The sequence below is a fragment of the Molothrus aeneus genome, chromosome 3, assembly GCF_037042795.1.
Source record: "Molothrus aeneus isolate 106 chromosome 3, BPBGC_Maene_1.0, whole genome shotgun sequence".
In the NCBI taxonomy this organism is placed as follows: Eukaryota; Metazoa; Chordata; class Aves; order Passeriformes; family Icteridae; genus Molothrus; species Molothrus aeneus.
Window position 1 is genome coordinate 20,811,774 of NC_089648.1, and position 23,641 is coordinate 20,835,414.

The following is a 23,641-nucleotide window of genomic DNA, read 5'->3' on the forward strand; positions in this document are numbered from 1 at the left end:
GTGGGAATGTTTAAATTACAGTGCTAACTGGGGATATTGCCTGCAGCTTTCATAGAGGTACCATAAGAGGAACATGACCTTGTGGTCCTGGTTGTAGAACAAAGAACCCACCTGAAAGTTCAGCTCAGTGTTGAACTGCATCTTAGCATTGCTTTATGACACAAGGCTTGTGTTTGCTGTGCTCTGCAGCACCTGCAGCCTCTCCCTGTGAAGCATCTCCTATACCAAAATAGCTGAGAGAGAACCCCAGCTCTGTGGAGAAGTGAGATTTAAAAAATGAAACATTTTCTTACCATGACTCTGCATACTTCAAAGCAGGTTCCTCAAATTTGCCTGGCTCACACCTGGGCTAAATGCCCAGGTAGGGGCATTGAGGGTAGGTGACAGAACCCTTGCAGAGTGTTCACAAGGGTTCTGCAGTGCTCCCACTGAAGACACCTCTGATTTTAGCCATAACTGAATGTAATGTCTCACTTCTATCCTGCCTCAGAAGTTATCCTACCCTCTCCCCCAGATAATCTCTCAGCAACCAAGTGCTTTATAAAAATAATATCTGCCCTGCCCTCAAGAAGCTGCCTTTGGATCGCTCTGCTTTAGGGCTTTACTTGCCCTTTCATTTCCTCACAGACCTTTTCTAAAGGCAAGGAGAAATCTCTGTGCTAGAGCAGTACAACTTGACTACCAATGCTAGTACTTTAATTCTATGCCCCAAGAAAATGTCTCTGGATGCCAATACTCTTGTGTAAAATAAATTTCTATACCCTGCATGTACTCTGCATGAACGTTTATTAATGAAACAGTAAGTCATACACTTACACATTTTCCTACATTAAAAAGCAGGTTCTAAGGAAAAAAAAATCACTTTTAGATTAGCAGCTTTATTACCAGCTGTCAAAAATGTTACTCTTGGCTCCAATCAATTTAGGCATTATACACTTTTTTAGTAACATAGAATGGTAAGGAATGATGGCATCCACATATACACATACATACAGTATTGCAATCAGAGAATATTCATTAAGAACTTTTAATTTTCTCTTGAAATAAAGAATTGGACACTAACAAAACCAAAATATTACAGCAAAAGACATTTGTTATCTTCATGAGTAGAACAAAGGCATGAGCAATAACATGGGTCTTACACAGAAATACATTTCTCTTAGGAAATTTTTTTGCTTAATTCATTCCAGTTCCTGCATTAACATCACTTCTCCCTCTTCACAGAATTCAGACCTAATGGTGGGGCTGGGGCAATCACACATTACTGTGTACAATGACAGCTTGTGCTCCATGAAACATCAATAGCCTGTTACATTTGAGAAAGAGGTACATACATGTATTGAAAGACAGCAACTGTAAAGGTCACACACTCCCATTCACACAGAAAAACTAGTGAGTTCACAAAATGGAAAAAGAAAACAATAAATGTTTACAGCTTAACCAAATTTCACTTGGTTGTAGATGCACAAGGTAGTACAAATATTTCTCAAAAAAACATTTTTTCATTAGGCAACATGGGCTGGCAGCTCTAATTACACACTCCACTGATTGTCTCTGAAATAACAGACTCCTTTGAATAAAAGAGATAACCATGAGTCTGAAGTTAGAAAAGCCCTATTGATGTCTTGAGTTTTAGCTTTCATATTTTCCAGATTCTGTACTGCATTAGTGTATAACTGTGAAGCTCATATAAAGTGTTAGCAAATTCTCTTCACAGTTTAGTTTGACAAACAATCCTTTTCCAGCTTGAAAACCAAGGACACCATTGCACCTTCAGACCCAAAAAGCATAACCAACAGTGAATTGAGGAGAGCAATCTGGGAGGATGGGACTTCATAACCTGAAGCTGTAATTGGATAATCAACCCCAAAATGTAAATGGACCAAAACTTACAAAAGTGTGAAAGCATGTGACCCATCGCCCATCTTGGGTGTAGCCCTGGCTGGGCTCTTGTACTGCTCAAGGTTTTTCCTTTGAAGGCCTTTTTAACAAATACCTACTTTATTCCTTTTACACTGTCTAGCCTCTGTTCTAGGTAGCCTCTCAAGGCATCACTATTAATCTGAAATTATTCATAGGTATTGTTGCTACTTCTTCCCTTGTTCTTTCTTCCTCATAAACCATGGGCATTTAGCAACAGAAAGACATGTTACTAAAGACAAGCACCCATCTACAAATACTTGTTCTGAGGGACTTACCTACCAGCAATTCTAGACTCCATCCTACAGGTCTGGTATTTTCACACCCAGCCAATAGCAACGAGGGGTTTAAGGCCATGGCAGGAATCCTAAATAAAAATGTGTCAATGTTCTCTGAGTCTCTTCCACTGAAATTGCCAAAAGTTTAACGTGGCTGGGAAGAAACACAAAGGTAAGAACTAATATTAATGCTAATCTCTGAATTTTGTAGCTGAAAGTTATCAATTGCACAACCTGCTGGGCTCCTGGGAACTTGGGGGCAGCCCCCTTGTTTATGTTCCCTACTGTGTGCCTCGTGTGTGTTCTCTTGCACCCTCCAGAGCTCTCCTGAAACACTCAGAAAAAAAGCAAATTGAAAAGCAAAAGTGGATGCATGGGACTGGGATGCCTGTTCTCACTTGGTTTCTTACACCATCCTCTCCTAGCTGATATGCAATTCCATTCATTATACAATTACTTTTTTTAAGCAGCTAGGATTTTTAGCCCCCAACTCTACTCTTGCTGGAGGGCTGAGCCAGGATCTGAAGGCTAAGAATCAGAAACCCTATTTGCAATTCCAAATGCATGTGGAATTTCCAGGCTAAGAAGGTTGCTCAGAGAACTCATAGCAACCTTCCAGTATCTGAAGAGAGACTACAGGGAAGTGGGAGGGACTCTGTCAGGAATTGTAGTGATAGGACAAGAGGAAATGGGTACAAACTGAAAGAGAGGGAATTTAATCTAGGTATCAGGAACAAATTTTTTACTGTGAGGATGGCAAGGCACTGGAACAGGTTGCCCAGGCAGGTTGTGAACACCCCAACCCTGGCAGTGTCCAAGGCCAGGCTGGATAGAGCCTTGAGCAGCCTGGTCCAGTGGGAGGTGTCCCTGCCCATGGCAAGTGGGTTGGGACCAAATGATCTTTAAGGTCCCTTCCAACCTCTTAACATTCTGTGATTCTATGTTTGATTGAGTGGATGTTTTCTGCTAAAACCCAAAAATTAAAAGCAAAAACCATGAAGCCTCAACTACTCCTAATTTATTTCTGCCATGAGCTAGAACCTCAATTTCTTGACAGATTATAAGACTATTGCATAGAAAATACTGATTTGCTCTTTATTTGCTCTTTATTCTGCTGCTGAGCCTTACATCTAAATACTTTATCATTGCCTGAAAATAGCTCATAGGTTTCCAACTTTCAAGCTCCTTTTAGAAGGGGAATATTAAATCCAGGATGTAATTAAGCCTTCATTATTAGGAATATTTTCTTTTCAGGGACCCAGCAGGGTTTCCAGCCAGACAAAATCTTCTTTCAACCTGTTCAAAAGGTAGCCAAGTAATTTGGCAGAAGATAAAAAATACAAAGAGCCAGAACTAGAATATTTTTTTCGATAATCAGCTGAACATAACTAAAACTGGAAATGAGCAGTGAAGAAAGGAATTGAAAAAATAAATTTTAAGAATGGAACAAAAATACTCAATCTTTTATTTTTAACAGTGTATACTGAACAGGTCAGCAAAAATCCTGGATACTGCAAAAGACTACTGTTTCTACTGGACATTTGAAAACAATTCCCCAAAACTACAAAAATATTATCTTGTTAAGATTTTGCAACACCAAAAGTCAAAGCAACCATGCATGGGCCATGAACATAAATATTTTCTGTATCTTGATGAAAAACATATATATATATTTTGGCACATGTTATTATCATTTTTCCAAAGGGAAAGGCCACCCACTTATGTCAGAAGGCAGAAACTTTAACTTTTCTCATTCAGGCTGAAAACCTGTACATCCCTTGATGGGGCAGCTTCAATGTAAATGAATAATGAAAGCATCTCTTCGATGATATAATGTAAGCGTCTCTACTTTCATTTCATTTATGTCTTTCATGACATGATGAAAGCATCTTTCCTTTCACTCCTATATCCTTGCCTGCCATTTGAATAGCCAAGAATCAAAGAGTGACTTTTCCTATATTCAGCTGCTTCAGCAGTGGACTCTTCTAGAGTTCACCTCTCCAGGAGCAGCAAGGCCTGGCCATTTTCTCCTTAGCACTGGACCTGGCAGAGAGACATGAACCTTTTTTGGCAGGGCAAGTGTTCCAAGCGTGCTTAGTTTATTCTGATAGGTCTTCTCCTGTCTAAAGCATTTATCATACAAAATGTTTAAATCAAGATCATCACATTTAGAGGCTAAGCTTAGGAAGATAAGTTTTCAGGACCCTTTTTATACAAAAGGATTTTCCTGAGTCTACAGCAAAATAAGAAAAAGAAAAGCTTTTAATTATATTTATTGTACTTAGAGACTATCTTGGAGTTTGTTGTTGTTTAACCCCAGCCATCCACCAAGCCCCACGCAGCCACTTGCTCCCTCCCTTCCCCAGCAGTGGGATTGAGGATGGAATCAGAAGGGTAAAAGCTGGAAAACTCATAGGATGAGATAAAGGCAGCTTCATAGGGAAAGCAGAAGCCAAACACAAGGAAAGAAAAACAAGGAATTAATTTACTGCTTCCCATGGGCAGGCAGGTGCTCAGCCATCCCCACCAAGTGCAATGGCTGCTTGGGAAGAAAACACCATCAGTCCAAACATCCCTCCCTTCCTCCTTCTGCCCCCCAGTGTATACACTGAACATGATGTCACTTGGTCTGGAGTATCCCTCTGGTCAGCTGGGGTCACCTGTCCTGGCTGTGTCTCCTCCCAACCTCCCAGGCACTCCCAACTTCCTCACCTTTTCTGGCGCATGAAAAGCAGAAAAGGCCTTGGCTCCGTGTGAGCCCTGCTCAGCAAGGATAAAACATCTCTGTATTACCAGCCCTGTGTTCAGCACAAATCCAAAACACAGCCCCATGCCAGCCACTGTGAAGAAAATTAACTAGCCCAGCTGAAACCAGCACAGAGTTAAATAATTCCCCATCCCTAACTGTAACAACCTGTGGAAAACTTGGAGCAGGATTGCACCTTCTGGATGGCACTGCAACTGTGGGAACTCAGAGACACAGCATCACTGATGCCAATGACTTGCAAGCTCAGTTTGCCGAGCTAAAAATTAAATATTTCCAAAAAGTCCACTGACCCAGGTCTGACTCCCAGCAATAGTATTATTGTAGTGCTATCAGTTCTGTGGGTGTGTAGATAGAGCACAAGGTAAAGGAAAAAATTTTCAAAAGCACTGAACTGAAGAACGCCCATCCCAAGTCCAGATAAATGAAGTAACAAAAAGTTACTGTTAATAATGTCTGCTCATTTTGCAGCTAAAATGGCATAAAAGAAAATATTTGATCAGAAATAGTGAAAATATCACTATTTTCTTTTCAGTCATCCTTACAGCTTTTAACTCACTGCAAAAACATTATTTAAGTTACACAAGTACAGGAATTTCACATGAGACAAGTGATACAATTCATAAAAAGGACAGAACATGTTTTCTGATACTCCACAAATATTCAGAGGTTTAACACACAAAATGGAATTTCTTCAGCAGCACTGATTAAACTCAAGATGAGGCAGGGATCTTCTTTACAAAGTAAAGGCACTGGCTCTTTGTAAACACGTACTCCTCTCTCTTTAAATGAGAAAGCACTCAAAATATTCCGTGGAGGAAACTTGTGTGGTAGTGTTCCATTGCTTATAAATATTTCATAACAGAGATATCAAAGGCCTTTGTCCTCCTTTTTACTCTATTTAATAAGAAATGTTTTTTCTCCAATTTATCTAGTGAGAAACTTTTTGAATCTCCCCAGAAATGCTACAATGAAGCTATAGCAAAAACAGTGTTTTCTCTTATCTGCCTTTTGATACCTATAAAGAAGTTTCAAGGCAAAAGAAATGTAAGATGCCAGTATGAAACACACACGTCATCTCTCGTTTTCAGTATTGTGCTATCACTTTCCCAGAAGGAATCATTGGCTTATATTCAAATACAGATAGATTTAAAATAAAAAATGAACTCGTGAGCATCCTCCTGCTGTGCATTTCCCTACTCTTTGACTTTTCAAATGCACCAGCAAGACTGAACAAGAAAAGAAGATTAGATACTTCTGATCAACTGTGTTTCAAGACTCCTGATTTTTTTCAAGTATGCATCCTTAATGCACATCTCCCTATTGTGGAGAGTGTTCACACAGTTCTTTACTAATGAAACTGCAAGACTTGAAAATGTTAAAATAAATATTCCATACAAAGGTGAATTCTTTGCATCTTGAGCAAAATGAACTGAGCATCTTCCAGTACACAACTACCACCAATATCAACAAACACATGTCACTACTCATACACACAAATCCAGTGATTACACTAGCTCATATCATTCCATATCTAACCAAACTTGTGCATTTCTGAGTCACCTTCCTTCAGCTTCATAAAGCTGACTGAATCTTTAATGTAGTGCTTTCAGGTTCTACAGGACTGTCAACTGGTACCTGAAGAGGGAGATAAAAAAGTAAAAACACAACAGGAATTAGGCTGTTATTCAACAGAATTATTCTGTAACACAGTATTCTTGGGTAATTATTAGGTTAGGATCCAACAGTATATGTAGTTAATTAGCCCAGTTAAGCAAATTATATAAAACCCTATATTCTTTTTGTAATAAAAGACGAGAGCCCAAACATAGAATTTATTTTCTTAGTATAACTCTCAAGTATATATTTACTGCATATAAGTATCTGTCACATAGATTGATTAACTTGTTAATCTTCACATAGAAGATTAACTTGTCATTTTTTTCTCTGTTACATTTAACCACAGTAGAATCTTGATCAAGGTTCAGTATCAAATGATACTGAACATTATTAACACAGCCAGGTCTCAATCATGCATGGCAACATCAGGGCAAGGACTGCAGCTTTTCTTACACCCTGGCTAATATGAATGAAGCTGTGATGATCTAGGCTAATTAACAGGGTGATAATGGAAAGCAGATAAGTCATGAACAGCCCCAACCCCGGCTGGGAAACCCACAGGATGCCACACTGAGCACCCGCAGCTGCCAGCAGGTTTCAGGTTCAAGTTAGCTCAGACAGCACCAGCTCAAAGTTTCTCAACCTCATACAGACACTAAGAGCGTGCAGTTGGTCACAGATGATCAAAAGCTGCTGGGCATGCAAGATGCCTACACAAAAATAAGCATGGCAGAGTATCTTGTGATGTCTGACTCCAAAAAGCTGTCTCATATCTTGATCCAAGCAATGAAAAACCCACAGCATTGAAAAAATTTTCCACTGAGAGCTTTATTTCTACTAGTAAATGTCGTAGTTTGGAAAAGCTGCTGAAAAATGGAGCCCTGTGATCATCAGAAAATGTTATGCTCACTCTTCCTTTAAATTGAGAGTGTCAGCAGAGGAACAAACCCAGCTATTTATGCAGTACTGCATAGAAACTCCAGCATGGCTTCTGTTTATCAGACACTGACTTCATCTGAAGAGAGTGCAGGTATTTTAAATAACATACATAGTCGATAGGATGGCCTCACAACCCAATAAACAAAAAGGCTTCACAATTTAAAATGCTTCCCTGCTATTATGATAAAGCAAGATTCAAGCAATAACATAAAATTATTAGCCACTTAAAATTCAAATATTCAAAAAATTTTTAAAAAATCTGAGAGCAGAAGTTTTTTCAGTTTTTTTCATGGGAGTTAAGGAGAAAAACAGATATGTGAGAGCAGCATCCCATGTGGCTCTGTTGTTCAAAACCAATATGGAACCAGTCATAAGACTTTGTCAAGTACTCTTTTGCAGCTGCTATTGTTCTGCCAGTAGAAGTCAAGCATTCCAGTAGGATGGTAAAAGAGTCACCACTTACAGCTTTAACGTCCAAGTTCATAATCCCTGAATTCACATTGTGTCTTCGCAAATCTGATTTTATTAAGGCTGAGAAAAGAAGGAAAAAGGAAAGCTGGTTCACACCTTTGCAGTGACATGCAATTCAAGTGAAATGTTTGCAGGGTGCAAGCACACAGAGACTGCTTTCAGCACATTTTCAAAATACCCCTATTTTTTCTTTGCAATTTGAACTCACTGATAATTTGAACTTGCTCCTCACAAAGCAGGCAATGACAATAAAATCCTTTAAACCACAAGCACTTAAAGAAAAGCTTGATAGTTCAGCACTTTCAGCACATTTGTGAGTCAACATGTATAAACACTGGCACAGCTCCAGAGTGCATCAGCAATTTCTTGCATTTGGAAAACTGCAAACTGCCTCCATTTGTGCATTTGTTTCTATTTCTCACCCTGCTCTGGAGATGGACATCTGTCTCAAATTCAAGACATGTCTCAGGAAATGGGGGTCAGATGGGTGTCCATATATTAGCAACATCATCCTAAAAACACCTAAGTTTTTACATTAAAGAGAAGCCATTACTTGCACTTGTAATTACCTGTTAAAATAATGCCCACAAAAATCCAAGCACAAAGAAAGATGTTTCCTGCACGAGGACTGTAGTCTGTTGTGAGCTTTCCTTGAACAAGTGTAAAGATAATTCCAAATATCTATAAACAAACAAGTAACTTCATCAGGATCACACAGAAAAAGAGTCATCATTTTACCTTTAAAAGTTCCAGGTCACACCTTATAGAAATCAAATCTTAAGCTTTCCTAGACTTGAGCATAGTGGCATTCCTGAACATTACTTCACTTGAAGAAATAAAATGCTGTAACCTGTGCTGATGCATTAAGGAGACCTGAGGAAGTGCCTTCAGACTCTGGATATGTAATTTCCACAGCAAATTCAAACCCAAGTGGAAGATAGCCAGTCATGAAGAACCTGTTGAAGGGGAGAGTAAGAGGATGACAGGTGTGGCCTTCATCTGTTACTACAGCTAAGAAAACCTAACATACACACATGGTGTTATGAATTAGCTGGTATTCTGAATTGTCATGTGTTCACGACTCAACAGAATTCAGCAATTCCAAATAATAGTGACTGCTTCATTCCCTCAGCATGATCCGAGAATTTTACCCACACATCTTTCTCTTTAAGGCAAAGCTGCTAAAATATGTTTGTCCTATTTCCTATAACCCCCATACATATGAAACAACCTTTGCAAAGAAGTCTGCAAGCCACTCCATACTTGAAGCCAATTACTTTCATATGAAAGCCATGCACAAACATCATCATTTGATCAGCCCAAATATCCATGCTGGAGGACAAAAAGAGGCCATGAGTAGGGAGTGAGGCTGTACACTTGAACACCTGCTGGAAGCTGCTATGGAAGAAGCTGAGAGGACCCATGAATGATGGGAAGAGAAAAGGCTTAAAATGCAGCTGAGGTTGGTTGTTTGGTTTTTAAATTGAAACTCTCAAGACATTTCTGGTTTCATCTTGACTTCTGTGTCTGAATACAGCAACATTCCCTCAGCATCTCTTGAGGCTTTTAGATTGGGTATCTATGAGCACAGCAAACAAAGGGACCAGCATGTTGCTTGGGCTATCAAAGTAGAGATTAATGAAAATGCAGAGAAGCCAGTCTTCCTAGATCTGCTCAAACTCTAATCACCTACACACTGCTCAAGAGAAAGCTTCAACTTCACTGCACACAGTTTTTTGAATTGGAACTAAACAAACTGATCACATAGGACCTCTCTTAGGTCCATAAAATGGTAAATTAAATTTACTGAAAAGTAAGTTACTTTAGCTTTATTCTGATGTAACAGAAGGAGAAACCCTATCTGTACTGTGAGCTAAAGGCTGAGACCACGGTGACAGAATACACAGAATTATCTAGGAAAAATATTTAAATGTGTTTCAGAAGAGAACTGCAGTAAGTCTTGTAGTGCTCTTTAATTGCTCACCCAAGCACTCCTCCAGTCACAAACACCACTATAAGGTATCCGAGGTCCAGGGTGAAGGTAAATACCAGCAACCCAATGAAAGAGAGAATGTAAACAATCAAAGTAGTTTGCCTGCAACCCAACAACAACAACAAATTAACATTGTTCATAGAAGGCCATAGCACATTGCTGAAGCATGGAAGGATAACACAAACATTACATAAGCCATTCTAAAGCTATAAAATTTGCTTCATGTAATTCTGCCTCAAACTTAGCATGCAGTGAGCACATATCCATTCCCGAACCCTTCAGTGTCTTGGTTATCTGGCTGCTTCATTCCAGGCTAAGGATACTGACTCAAACTCTCAAAGAATGGACAATCACAGAACATACTACTACCTTAAGACTATTTTAGTTCTCTGCTATGCTGTACCTCTTGGCCATTCTGCACTGCTGCCCATTACACAATAGACCAACACAGGAGCAGCTGAGTCCAACACTATTAGCAATAAAAGTCAGCCTACAAGAGGCAAGTCAAACAAATCTCATTACAGTGTTCTATTTCTTTTCAATCTGGAAGAAGGGATGTCTTCCAGATTCTTAAAGCACATATTTGTAAGCCAAAACACATGCAGAAACAAAGCCAATCTACAGCATTAACATCCATTAGGCTTGTAGAGGCACATAATGTACTAAGAATCACAGGGGAGAACTATTCCATCACAAACAGCGCTCCAGGGCAGTGCTCGCTCCTGGATGATAGACCCAGGAGCTCCTACCCCAGAAGAGAGCTCTGCTCCATGGTCATCCCCTGAATTAAAGCAAACATTACACTTACTAATAGGATCAGGAGTAGCATAAAAAAATTGAGAATCCATCAGCTGGCCATTTTACAAAACAATGCAGGGCAGGCTTTGAGATTTTATGCTTTCCTAGGAGAAGAAGCCCACTGGGCCACCTGGCCACTGTATGTAGGACCTACAGTGCTTTCCTTACAGTCCTAAAGAGACAGGAGTAGATGACAAATCCCTTTGCATTGTGCTCCCTCATTTCTTTTGGCCAATAACCAGTAAGAGTCTCAAGCTTTCACTGTAGCCGCAGAAACTTCTCTCCATCAAGGCCACTAAAAGATCAGGGACCAACTGCATTTCATCAGCAGATCATTTCAGCCCTTATGTGGAGTATTTTCCTAATGCAATTGCACCACTCTCCTACCCCTAGCCCCACACATGCCTACCCACACTTACTTGTATGTTTTAGTGTAATCCAGCCACAAACCACAAATAATCGAACCCACCATTCCTGCCACCACCAGTGTCAAGCCAATTCTCCCAGCGTTCACTTCTTCTCCCTTTCAACAAATATTTATATGGTGCTCATTAATAATTGCTTCCATTCAGAGTCAAGTTCAGACCTCTTGGCAGTCATAAGTGCAAACAAACATTCCTATGACTCCCACAGCTGTATGGCACAAGAAACTGTACAGAGGTATAAAAGAAACCAAATGTCTGAGCACACATAGCACCTACAAAATAAATATCACCTCTGCAAATGTATGGTGAAAAAGAGAAAGATAAGATCCAAGAAACTTACCTCATAATGAGTTACTATCATCTGGTTTAATAATGTGGAGACAGAGTAAAATGCCCCAGTCATAATACCTGCAGTACCAAGAAAAAAGCTTCAGTCATGCCAGGTGCAGCCATGCTGATTTTTTACCCTAAAGAATTAATCTTATGACATTTAAGACTCACAACACAAAACCTTTTATGTGCCAGGTAAAATCTGGCACATAAGCCAGATCACTGGACCCATAAGTGATATTTTTTATCCTTACAGACTTTCCAGCCCTGGCACCTGAGTAAATAAAAGTTTGACACCCCCTCCCCCATTAAAAAAAACCCCACAATTAAAATTCTACATGCTTCTGGGCTACATTTGAACCTTTCTGCCAGACTACAAGCAGATAGCACCACTTACCATAACTGATTAGCAAAAGTATAAATGGAATATTTCTGAACAAGTTAATAATGGACTGTTTGTAGGAGTAATCCTCAGGAGGTTTAGTTTGCAGGACTGCTTGAGAGTGACTGGGAGGGTATTTGGGCTTTTCTTCAAACACTGGGGAAAAAACAGAAGGAACAATTTTTGATTCATCTCTACCAAACTAATGTGCAGGTTTTTTGGGGGCTTTTTTTTTTTTTGGAAGTGTTTCAGCTTGATGAATTCCAGGAGAGTGACATGTAGTTTTAACAACTCCATGAAAAAAATTTCTAGACTTTCTCATGGGAGAAGTGAGTCACATCCACAAAGGATGTGTTATCTGGTGACATCTGATTGCTACCAAAATATGGTGAAAGACAGACTTCATCTGCAATACATCAGGACCTTTGTATACAAATTGTAAGATTAACAGAGTGAATTCATATTATATAATAAGTCCTTGCAGCAAAGAAACTAAGAGAACTAAATATTCTGAAAGAAATCACCCCATGTGAAGCACAACATAGAGTGAAATAGCTGTTGCTTAACCCTGGCACAACAGGTAAGTGAACACAAACTGGAAAAATTGTGACCTCAACTACTTTGAGGAGTCAGCTGCTTTAAAGTGAGACATTGTAAACACCCCCTGTAGCCAGCACATAAATCCCAGTAATTTAAACACTTACCAACTCCTGCCAAGAAGAACAGAAGTGTGGACACTATTGCTGTTCCGTAGAACATGATGCTGATGTTGTGTGCCATAAGATCAATATCATTCGGCGTATTTGGGACCAAAACAGGTGGCAACAAGAAGCCAATTGCAGTACCAAGCTGGAAAGCAAGGAGAAAAAAAAACAAAAATAATTTCACTCTGAACATACAAATCAACAGAAGTGAAAAGTCTTACCAGGTAGAATTCAGAATTGTTATCATAATAAGCATTAATAAAACTTTAGTATCACACTTCTGAGCCACTTGTTCTCGATGTTGTTTAACAACCAGATCTTCTTTAACTCGGGTTTAATCTTTTCACTTCTCAATTGAACTACACTACTACACTTAGTGTATATATTTACAGTACACATAATACTTGTACAAGAATCTTCATACATATATACAAGAACCTTTCACAGGAAGTGAAAATACCATGCATGAACATAAATTTGTATCAGTCATCCTGCAAGTGAAGGGCTACAGATGACACAAGATTCCAGCTACTCTTGCAGAAATGTTCTTCATTTGATGTCATGCTTCTGCCACTACAGCAAAGCCTGACTGCAAGGTTCACTGAAGCACATACAGAGCAGAGAAAAGGAATATCCTTATTAAGACCAAACTCAACAATTATTGCTAAGGAAATAAATGAAAATCACAGAATGAAGTAGTAGTGGGTTTGTGTGTAGAGTAAATTCCAACATAACAACTGATTTTGCATTAAAGAGACATAAAATGGGGACTGAAATTTTGGGTATATATGTAAAATATTTTTAAACATGAAGGAACACGTCCTGAACTATTCTCCAATTTCCCTCTTCTGCTCCCCCAAAACTTAGCGGCATTTTAAAGTGTTGGAACATTTATTTTAGGTAAAATTAAATGAAAAAAGAGCACCAAAGACTGTTAGAGTAGCAAGTCCAACAATCAGAAAGCACACACATTAGAGGTGTGCCACTATGCTTACAAAACGCCCTTTGCGCATACCCTGATGAGGGTTTTGCTACCTTTTTTCCCCCAGGCCATCATATTGACACAGTATCCAGTGGTCCCAGGAAGAATTTGTCTCCTTTTGTCCTCACTCTTCATTATATGAACCCTACAAACACGAACTGAGCACATAGTTACTTTTTGTCTTTAGGTATATTTTTTCCTCCCCCAAGAGGAGCCAGTGCAGTATCCACAATATTCCAACAAAGTCGAGTGATACCATTTCCCATCATTTACATCTAGAGAGGTTAAGGCCAGAATAAAAGTGTTCCAATGAGTTTGGCATGCCTCATTTAAGATGGTAAATACTTGTGGAGATCTGGCACTCCAAACAACCCTTGACAAGTACATCACAGTGATTTGTGTTCCAGCTGCAAACGATCAGCATCCCAAAGGAGTGAGGTCTAAATTTTGATAACTGCTCTGTTCCTCCCCTGCCTGCTGTCCCTGCCAGCCGCTGTAGCTCTGTAGCTTCACACAATCTGAAGCCGTGTGATAAGCAATCTGATAAGAAATTGGATGACCGACAGCTGGGTGGGTTATAGCAACCTGTTCTATGACACAGTTCAGGTTGTGCAATTGCCCAGTACAGTGAGTGGTGTTCTGTTGCACAGTTCACTTTGTGCCGTTATCAGGACAGGGAGACCCAGCAGGAATGCCTGTGCAGAAGGGAACTGCAGTGGGATACTCAGACATTACTTCTAACTTCCAAGGGCCTAAATTCTTGCTACTCTTTCAATCTAGCTTTTGAGAGTTTTTAGGGTTTTTTTTAAGGAAGTAAAACGCAAGAAGAGAGAAATTCTGTTGTTCTATTGACACACTTCAACAGGCACACTGAGATCAGTCCTAGCTTCTGGAGGGGAATACACTCCAGAAATATCCACAGCTTACTCTGTTCACATCCTGATCCTGTTTCCCTTGTCCATCCTTCTCGTGGCTCCCATCCACACAATCCCTGCTCTTCTGCTCCAGTCCTGCACCACTTCAACCCCACATCTCAGCATCCCAGTGAAGCATCAGTTTCAGGCTCCAAGCTGGATACTTGACACTCTACTGCAGAACTGAAAACCTGGCAACTCCTTGCTACTGGGAGGACTGGTGCATGTCAGAAAGAGAGGACATTTAGCTGCCAAAGAAACCTTTAACCTCATACCAGGATACAGATCCAAAATTTTTGCCTCACTGCTGAAACAGCCAACAATTTCTGAAATCTTCAGTCCAAAAGAGACAGTTGACTTGTCCACTTGAAACCTCCGATGCAAAAAAAAAATGTTTTGGAAGAACTGCAAACAGCCAGGTGTCAGCTAATGAGGAATCAGCTAGGTTTAGGTACACCCTCACTGTAAATATGTAAAATGCATGCCACTGCTGTCATAATCCAAAGTGCACAAACATAAAATCATTAGACTCACATGATAAAAAACAAATCCCCCATTATCTTAACCAAACTGTACCTATGACCTCAGCCTGCATCAGTGATGCTGATTTGAATCTTAGCCATTTTTTTGCCTCAGGAGAAAAAAAAAATCTAGGACAGTGGCAGGAGGTGAGAATTAGGCTATAGGAGGAAAAAGTATCATACCTGCACCTATGCTTTCAGATGCACCTGTTCCAGCTCTCTGAAACTGGCCAGGACCAGGGAGCTTGAGGAAATCCGTGACTCAGTTATCAGCTCCCAACAGTGATGTGAACAATCACAGCGTTACACAAAACTTCAGGAGTCACCAGGGTATTGACTACTGGCACCTGGCAATTAGAGGCCATATTTTAAAAAGCAGAAACTAATATATGTTGTCGTTGGGGCTCCTCATGAAAGTTCACGTAGTTCATACCCCTCCAACGAGGGTGGATTCAGCCAAATGAATCCAAGCGCCAAAATGCAAGAGAAAGAGGAAGCGGAGCAGGACCACTTGTGAAAAGGTTCTCTCTCGGCTGCGGTACTGCCGGCAGCTGCCTGAAGCGTGGGAGAGCCGCACGCTGCCACATGGCCCGGCTCCGGCACAGCCCCGCTTCCTCATCCGGCCGCCCTCCCAACACCGCATCCTGCAGAAAGCCTTCTCCCACTTCAGCACCACGTTTCCAACTCGATGCCGAACTCCAAGGAAGCCCACTTATCCAAGCCCCCCGCTCGCTCCCCTGCGGCCCTACCTGGTTGCCCAGCACAGCCACGGCGCAGGCGGTGGAGACCTCGGTGGGGCCGAACCAGACGGAGGCGATGCGGGAGGGCAGCCCCAGGATGAAGACCTGGGCCACGGCGCACACGGCCTGGGCGGCCAGCGTGAGCGGGTAGCGCTGCGGGGCCAGGCTGCCGCACTTGAGCCAGGCGCCCAGCGCGTTGAGCCCCGCGCCCAGCAGCGCCGTGAGCCGCAGCCCGCGGGCATCCAGCAGCCAGGTGGCCGGCAGGATCAGCGGCACGTAGGCCACCATGTACACCATGGACAGCCAGTCGATCTGCGTGAAGGAGACGCCGTAGAAGCCGGCGAAGACGTTGCTGAGGATGCTGTACTGGATCCACTGGAAGGCGTTCACCAGCGAGTAGCAGCTGAACACGGCCAGCACCGCCAGCCGCCGCCGCGACAGCCGCGTCTCCAGCCGCGCCTCCCGCCGCTCGCCGCCCGCCGCCAGCATCTCCTCGGCCTCCGGGGCCGCCGGGGCCGCCCGCTGCCCGCCGCCCGCCGCCTCCTTGCCGGGCAGGAAGCCATTGCAGCGCTGCTGCTGCTGCTGCTTCAGCGGCGCCGCCGGCACCTCCCCGCTCTCCCCCTCCGCCTCCTCCTCGCCGCCGTCCTCCACCATCTCGGCCGTCTCCGCACCCAGCTTCCCCGGCGGCGGGCACAGCCCGGCTCTGCCTGCCAAGGTCACCTGGCCGCCGCTCCGCTCGCCGCCCCGCCCCGGGGCCGGGCCACAGCCGTGCCCGGCGGGCGGAGCGGGAGGCGGCCCCAGGGAGGGCGGGTCCGGCAGCGCTGCCCGGGGCGCGGGGGGCTCCGGGGGCAGGGACTGCACAGTCTGGGCTGCTGGGAAGTGCTGGGAGCGTGTGCCTATGGGGATAGATAGATTAGATTAGATTAGATTAGATAGATAGATAGATAGATAGATAGATAGATAGATAGATAGATAGATAGATAGATAGATAGATAGATAGATAGATAGATAGATAGACAGATGTTTTGATCACACCTCTGCTCCCGTTTTCTTTGTCCATCTTTCTCGTGGTTCCTTATCTGCACAATCCCTGCGCTCCTGCTCCTGTCCTGCTCTGCTTCAATCCCCACATGCCAACATCTGAGTGCTGTGTGTGCACACACACACAAAGACTCACACTTCTTGAAGTCTTTTAAACTGAACTTACAAACCCTGTGTGACTTTAGCTGGCTGCATGAGAACGAAGGGGCGATAGTAGATGTCGCCCTGATTTTTTAAGATTTTCTAAGCCTTCTGATGCTTACATTCTTGTAGCAAAATTTCTCACACACTTTCTGTAAATAACTTATTGTTTTGATACTTTCTGTAAATAACTTATTGTTTTGCATTCTTTTATGGAGGAAGAGAAATTTGATAGACTGTTAGTTTGTCGAGTGTCATCAGAGAGGTGGCACTTTCACCCTCCAATCCACTGTCACTTTTGCAAAACTATAAATGTTGGAGTCAGAAAATAAACTCCCCTTTAATCACCTTGAGAGCAGTGGTGTGTGCGCTCCTGTTGTTTCGTGTCCTATAGTGACAAGTAATGATGTGAATAATCCCCACAATAGCTCCAAGGAAGGAGCAGCATCACCGCCTTCCTGTAACGTTTTGGTGGCTGGTGTGCCCGGCCCAGGCCAGGCTGGGTGGGCACAGCCTGGTGCTTTGTGGCCCATCCCTCACCTCTCCTCCTGGGCACAGGCAGGGCACCTCGGCTGCTGCACCATCTGTGCAGAGACACATGGGCCACACCACTTCCAGCACAGCCTGGAAAATCCAGGGCTTTCCCCTGCCCTGTTAAGATTTGTCTCTTTGCAGTGGTGATGCACAGAAATGTACTGAAGTGATAAGAGACGGATGGGCAGAGACAGAGCCCAAATTGCAGCCGAGGGTGGCCAGTACAGTACATTATCAGGGCGTGTGCATCCACCCCAGTCCTTCACTGCCCCCAGAGCCTCAGGCAAAACATTCCTTGTTTCCACTCAGCCTCTGAAATTTGATTTGACACATACCCCAGAAAACTGGCCCTCTGGCTTATGTGCAGTGCATATCACCTCAGTAAGCCATCTTCCCCCCAACCCTGCCTGGTCCATGTCTGCTCAGGAGCAGTGTCTGGCAGCCCCTGTCACTGTAATTCTGCTGCTGCAGACAGTGTCCCCTAATAAGGAGACAGATTATTCTAAAAAGCATAATAAGAAAATACAGAAATATTTAAGTTTGCTAACAATGTTAATAGTATTTTACTGGTTTCTGTGGGAAATAGTTTGGAACATGTTCAGCAAATAACACACTGCACATTGTTCATGGATAGGTCAGAGCCTAATCAGATCTGTCTGGGCTGTGGATACACTCAGCCACCAGTCTTAAGTACCCTCACTAATTAGAGTTGGTATTTTATCACTAATTAGGAGTTGGTATTTTACTCAAGACCTGTTGACCTATGTAAGCCACAGTTCCTGATCTTATTTACAGTATGGATAATAATATGGACACATACTTCAAACTATTAATTTGGCTATGTTCGCTTTCCCTGGGCACTTAGCTGAGCAACAGTAGCGATGATTGCAGGCACCATGGAATTTTAGAGACTACTGCAAGTAGTCCTGAATTTGCAGGTAAGAGGTGTGTGCAAGAAATCTGCTCTTTAAAAATAAAGTTACCTTTGCTTGGTAAATTCCTCTCAGTTTCTCTATCTGACTTGTCCTAAGTACTGTAGCAATGGAGCTTTTTTTTTTAAACAGGACCTCAAGAGGAAGAAGTGTATTGGGAACTGAAACAAACATTGTCAAAGCGACAGAATAACTGGGTTTCACTATAGGAGTGTATATCCATATTACTCATTGTGTGCTGAAAACACAGCTGAGACTCTGTCTGTGCCAGTGCTTGGCCCTTCAGGAGCTCTGGCACAGGCTGTGGGTTGCCCTTGGGGTCAGGGAAAGGGCTGTGACACTTTGGCTGGTGGAATAGATGTAGTGTTAGCTTCCTAAACTATTCTTGTTCTTTTGGAAGAAGGTACAAACACTGATGTACAGCTGACTTAATTTAACATTTTTTCCCCTTGAAATTTGAATGATCTCAAAGTCCATCCAAAGACAGCATTTACTCCTTCAAACCAGATGAAAACAGGCTCTGTTCTCCCATTCTTCCTTTCCCTGCTGTTGCACCCTTGTCTGCTCACAGCTGCTGCCAGCTAACAAGCTCAGAGAATGGCTCAAACTCGTTCTGTGCTAAGAATGACTGGCACATCTTGGCTTTCACCACAGAGCATCGTCTGCCCTCGCTGCCCAGCCACTGGCTCGGCACACTCGCTGTCATGGGCTTCCTGCACGGAAGCAGCAACGAGACACCAGGGAACTGCAGGGACGAGGAAAGAGGCTGTGGATGCAAGCCAGCTCCGGGAAGGAGACTTCTTCCAGAAAGAAGGAAGTGTATTTACAGCAGATGGACACAGAGGCAGATCCATCTTTGCTGCGCTGCGCTGGTCTCAGTGAAATCAAATCCAAAGTTTGATTTTGGTGAGGTACAACCAATGCCTTTGCATCCTGGGGACATTTATCTCCAGCAGCACCTTCCTAAGAAAGAAAGGAAAAGACAAACCAAATTTAAAATATGATGACTGTGAAAAATAGATATTTTATGATTGGCTTTTCACAAATATTAAAATGAATATTATATGTGTTATGTTAGAAAGTTTTGCTGTATTAATTTTCTTAAGTAGTGTGTTAAATATAGTTTTAGGTTATAACAAAAGGTTAAAATAGAAACTATGCTATGTAAGATACTTTTTTAAAGAAAGGGCTTGCAGGGAGATAGCAGCCACAGGACACCTAAATCTTTCAGAGAAAGAGAATTTATCGCCCCATTATCAGGAGAAACAATCTCCTTCCTGCCTCGCTCAGCCATGAAGATGCCGTCAGGATTCAGAGGAAGAAGCTGACACTGACCAGACAGAATCCTGTGTTTGAATAGAATTTATGCATCATGTATGAGATGTATGAATATTCAACGGGCTATTGCTTTTAAGGGTTAATCCTCTGTTAACGGGTGTCCATTTTCGGGCTTGTGCTGCCCAGAAAAAGGTACCCGGATGTCCATAACTCTTTGTCTCTATTGTCTCATATTGTCCTAATTCAAATTGTCCAAAATTATTATTACTCTAATTATATTGCTATTTTTATAACCATTTTATTACTATTAAACTTTTAAAAATTTTAAAAACAAGTGATTGGCATTTTTCACAATGGCAAAGCTTTGATATTTATCTCCTGCTGTGTTTCATAGGTTTCACGAGCATTACTTCTGATTTACAGCCATTTGTTCAAAAAGCACGGCCAAGGACAAAGTTGCCCAGCAAGAGAAAGTGACCCAGGAGAAACATCCATTGTAGCATTTCACTTAAAATGTGAGTCCCTGGATTTCTACATTTCATGGACAATTTATAAAGCTAAAAACAGAACACTGATATCAAGGTTTACAGCACAGTTTAGCTTAAAATTGCTATCTGTTTTTAATTTGCCCTCTAACTGAACATTTAGGCTCTCCTGAATTCTCCTGTTGGTGATAGAGCCAGAAATTTCTCGCGTACACCCAAGCAGTAACAAAGTTATTTTCCTGAATGCTCTTAAAAGGCCAAAATACCTCTTATGTATCAGGCAGTCACTGGGAAGTATGTGATACAAATTATCTCCACAAAAATTATTTCCTTGTATCCAAATTCGAAAAGGCAGGCAGGAACCTAACACTTAAATTCTTGGGCTGGAGAAGGTTAAAAAGCGATTACAAATGCCAAACCTTACGTGCAGTAATATTTTTGTTCCTTCTGTAGCATATGTGTCATTGAAAGAAGAGCATATCTTCACAATTATTTTGAAACTAAAAATTCATCTTGCAGCTACTGCATGTTTGTACAAAAAAAAAAAAAAAAAAGCTCAGAAGGAGCCTTTTAAATTCAATCCAGTAATATTTCCCAAAATACAGGAAACTCATCTGCAGAGTGTTGCTTTCAGGGTGTTTTTAGCTTTTGGACTCCCCTAACTGGGTTATCTCAGTCATATCAATTCCTAGTTATGTCCTCCTTCCAAACCTCAAAATGGTATTTAAGCCCCCCATAAAAGCCCCACAAGTCATTCCATCCTTGGGAAACATGAGGCCAAGGTTAGGAGTCTGAAATGGAGATTGTAGAATCTTGCCAAAATTCCAGCAATTCTAAAACAACCCTAAAGAAATTTTATGTACATCAGGCACACAGTGAAGACTTTCAGATCTTCTGGTTTTAATGTTTCAAATCATGTATCAGTCTGCAAGGAAAAAAAAAAGAGCTTTATTTTACAATGCATTTATATCTTGGTTATGATTGTCAATGCAAAAGTTGTTCTCTCCATGCAGAGAAAACCTACATGACAGGAGAGCACCAGGTCCTTGTCTCCCAGATGAGTTGTTTAAAAAAGAAAACCACAGCAGCTCAAGAAAGGGGTTTCAGAACAAAAGATCTGAAGTTCCAACTGAGCTAGAAATGAACAATTTTAGCTGGATATTAAACAAAGCTCAATAAGCTGGACTTGAAATAAAGAGTTGGAGAGTCCCACGCCTAAATGTCTTGGTGGAAAGCTCAGAGAGAATTCAGGGGAAGATGTAAACATCCTTTTCCTCCTATGCAGTCCTCATTCCAGCTACATTTGCCCAGTCTCCCCACAAGATAAAGCCAGAACCCTCAACTGAAGAAAAAGCATTTGCAACTCAAGGCATTTGCCTGAAATTTGTTTGTAGCTCCAGAAGTTTGCCTGGCCACTCCAATTTGGGAATATGACTGCCCATAGTAGGCATGTTTGCCAGTGACCTGGGTTCCATTTCTGATGCACTGACAAGAATATATAAGTGCAGAGAAAAGTTCTGAATTTTAAAATATGGGTAATTAACTTCTCTACTGTAAACAATAGAAATTTGTGTTCCCGAGTGTCTCAATCTGTACAAAAGATGCAGAAATGTACATCTGGCACTTCTGCTTAGCTGCCATCTGCTTTTATTTTTGTAGCTAGCTATCAATTTCATATATGTAATGGAATTTTACCCCTGAGTTTCCTAGCAAAACAAGCAGGGGAAAAACTACTGACACAAAATAAAACTTTAATACAAGTAAATAATCATGTCAACAAATATAGTTGGCAAAATTTATTGGGTTCTTATTCTCCAAGATTAACAGGCTCTTCATATATTACAAAAAATGTAACTTTCATTTGAATCCTTTATGCACAGTAAGAAAAGTGTAAATGCCCACAAAAAAATATTAATGAAATGCATGATCTGTAGAAAGGTTGTCTTAGATGAACATTCCCATTTTTGATCAGCACTCGTTCACTGGAAGGTTATTAAATCTGGGGAAAGGCTTGGAGGCATTTTCAGTGGTGCATCACAGATTCCCTCCACTGATACACCAGCACAGCCATGTGCTCTCGGGCAATCCTGATGCCTTGGGTTCGTTTCCTTACTGAAAGATAACCAAAAAGCTGACAGGTGACATCAGCCTGGACCATCAGAGGGCTGTGGAACAGGAGGGATGGAGAAGCTGTGCAGATGCAGCCAGAGGCTCCCCCACAGCCTGAGGAACTGCTGGGCTGCAGTTCAACCCACCCCAAACACACACCTGGGAGATGTGGCAGGACTCCACTAACACACTCCACTTAGCAACTCAGCTTACAAGAATTCAGTAATGTGGGAGTTTTCTCTGTTGGCTGCAGCAGGACCACAGGTCACTAACTCAGAGGGAGCCTTCTGTGGATGCAGAATGTCCACTGAGAGCTCCTGCTCCCTGCCCAGCTGCATAGGAATGGAGAGCAATCAACTGGTGAAACCACTTTTCAGAGCAACAATAAAATCTTCACTTTGAGGATGTCTCAGAGTTACAAAAAGAAAGCACTCTGCTCTTGAAAACACATGGTGTAACCCTCCTTCACTACCTGATTCTTTACACTTTACCTGCCTGTCCATGCACACAGATCCTTTGAAAATTAAATGGAAGGGACATATGATTTTGGAGCCACTAAGAGCCTGGTATGAAAATGTGTTTCAGAGACAGATTGCTCACCCAAGCTTGACAAACATTGCTACTTTTACTGTTGAGAAAAACCAAATATTTAGTAACAGCTTGAAGCTCCCAATTTCTCTCTGAAGAGGTTATCAGCAGGAAGAGAGCCTCTAAAGGTCTACATGCATTCCATGGGGAAGATGCTGGCTGACCTCAGCTTAACTAAAAACCAGCAGGATTTTTTTTTTGTTTAGACTGGGTAACAATAAAAGATTCCTGCCCAAGACCCTGGCTGTGAAAGTACATTATAGAAAATTCATTGACATTCCAGCAAGGTTAATCATTCTAACAGGAAGTCAGAGAGACAGACACCAGGGACTCTCCTTGCTGGAGCTCCTCTGTTGGGAAAGCACTCCAAGAGTTCTCCAAAGACCCTTTTGAACAGTAGTCTTTTGCATCACAGCTAGAAGATATAAACTATTTCAGATAAGCTGCAAACCCACAATCTTTCACAGAAAACTCCCTCTCTTTTACTGTCAGGGGAGACAAACTTAGTGCCCATATCAACCAGTGGGCAGCTCCTGTGCCAGGACAACCCCAGAGCATGTAGAACTTTTTGCATGTGAGTGACAACATCTACTCCATCCAGAGGTTTAGAGAGCCTGGCCTTCTGCTCCCTCCTCCAGCCTGCACACTGACCAGCTCCTGGTGGCACCACAGGGAATGGAGGGCACTCAGCACCTCCAGCAGTCACCCAGCTCCTGACATCCCTGAGGAGTCCACAAATACATTCATCAGTG

At 42.1% G+C, this 23,641-nt stretch overlaps 1 protein-coding gene across 1 annotated transcript; it reads right to left on the reverse strand.

The window, feature by feature from the left end:
* Window positions 1–769: 769 nt before the first annotated feature.
* On the reverse strand, window positions 770–16,435 carry FLVCR1 (FLVCR choline and heme transporter 1). Its single transcript, XM_066546439.1, has 10 exons — window positions 15,791–16,435; window positions 12,625–12,769; window positions 11,936–12,076; window positions 11,549–11,616; window positions 11,203–11,306; window positions 9,977–10,087; window positions 8,843–8,948; window positions 8,562–8,673; window positions 7,985–8,052; window positions 770–6,600 (listed from the first exon to the last, which is right to left on the reverse strand). Exons 1-10 carry the CDS (start codon window positions 16,433–16,435, stop codon window positions 6,538–6,540), a joined length of 1,563 nt encoding a protein of 520 aa, XP_066402536.1. The 3' UTR covers window positions 770–6,537.
* Between the last annotated feature and the right edge of the window lie 7,206 nt (window positions 16,436–23,641).

Coding starts and splice junctions, on each gene's coding strand:
- FLVCR1 (XM_066546439.1), bottom strand. CDS start 16,435: ATGGTGGAGGACGGCGGCGAGGAGGAGGCGGAGGGGGAGAGCGGGGAG. Junction 10,088..11,202: donor GATTACACTAAAACATACAA/GTAAGTGTGGGT, acceptor GTTGGGTTGCAG/GCAAACTACTTTGATTGTTT. Junction 6,601..7,984: donor TGAACTTGGACGTTAAAGCT/GTAAGTGGTGAC, acceptor CTCCCTCTTCAG/GTACCAGTTGACAGTCCTGT.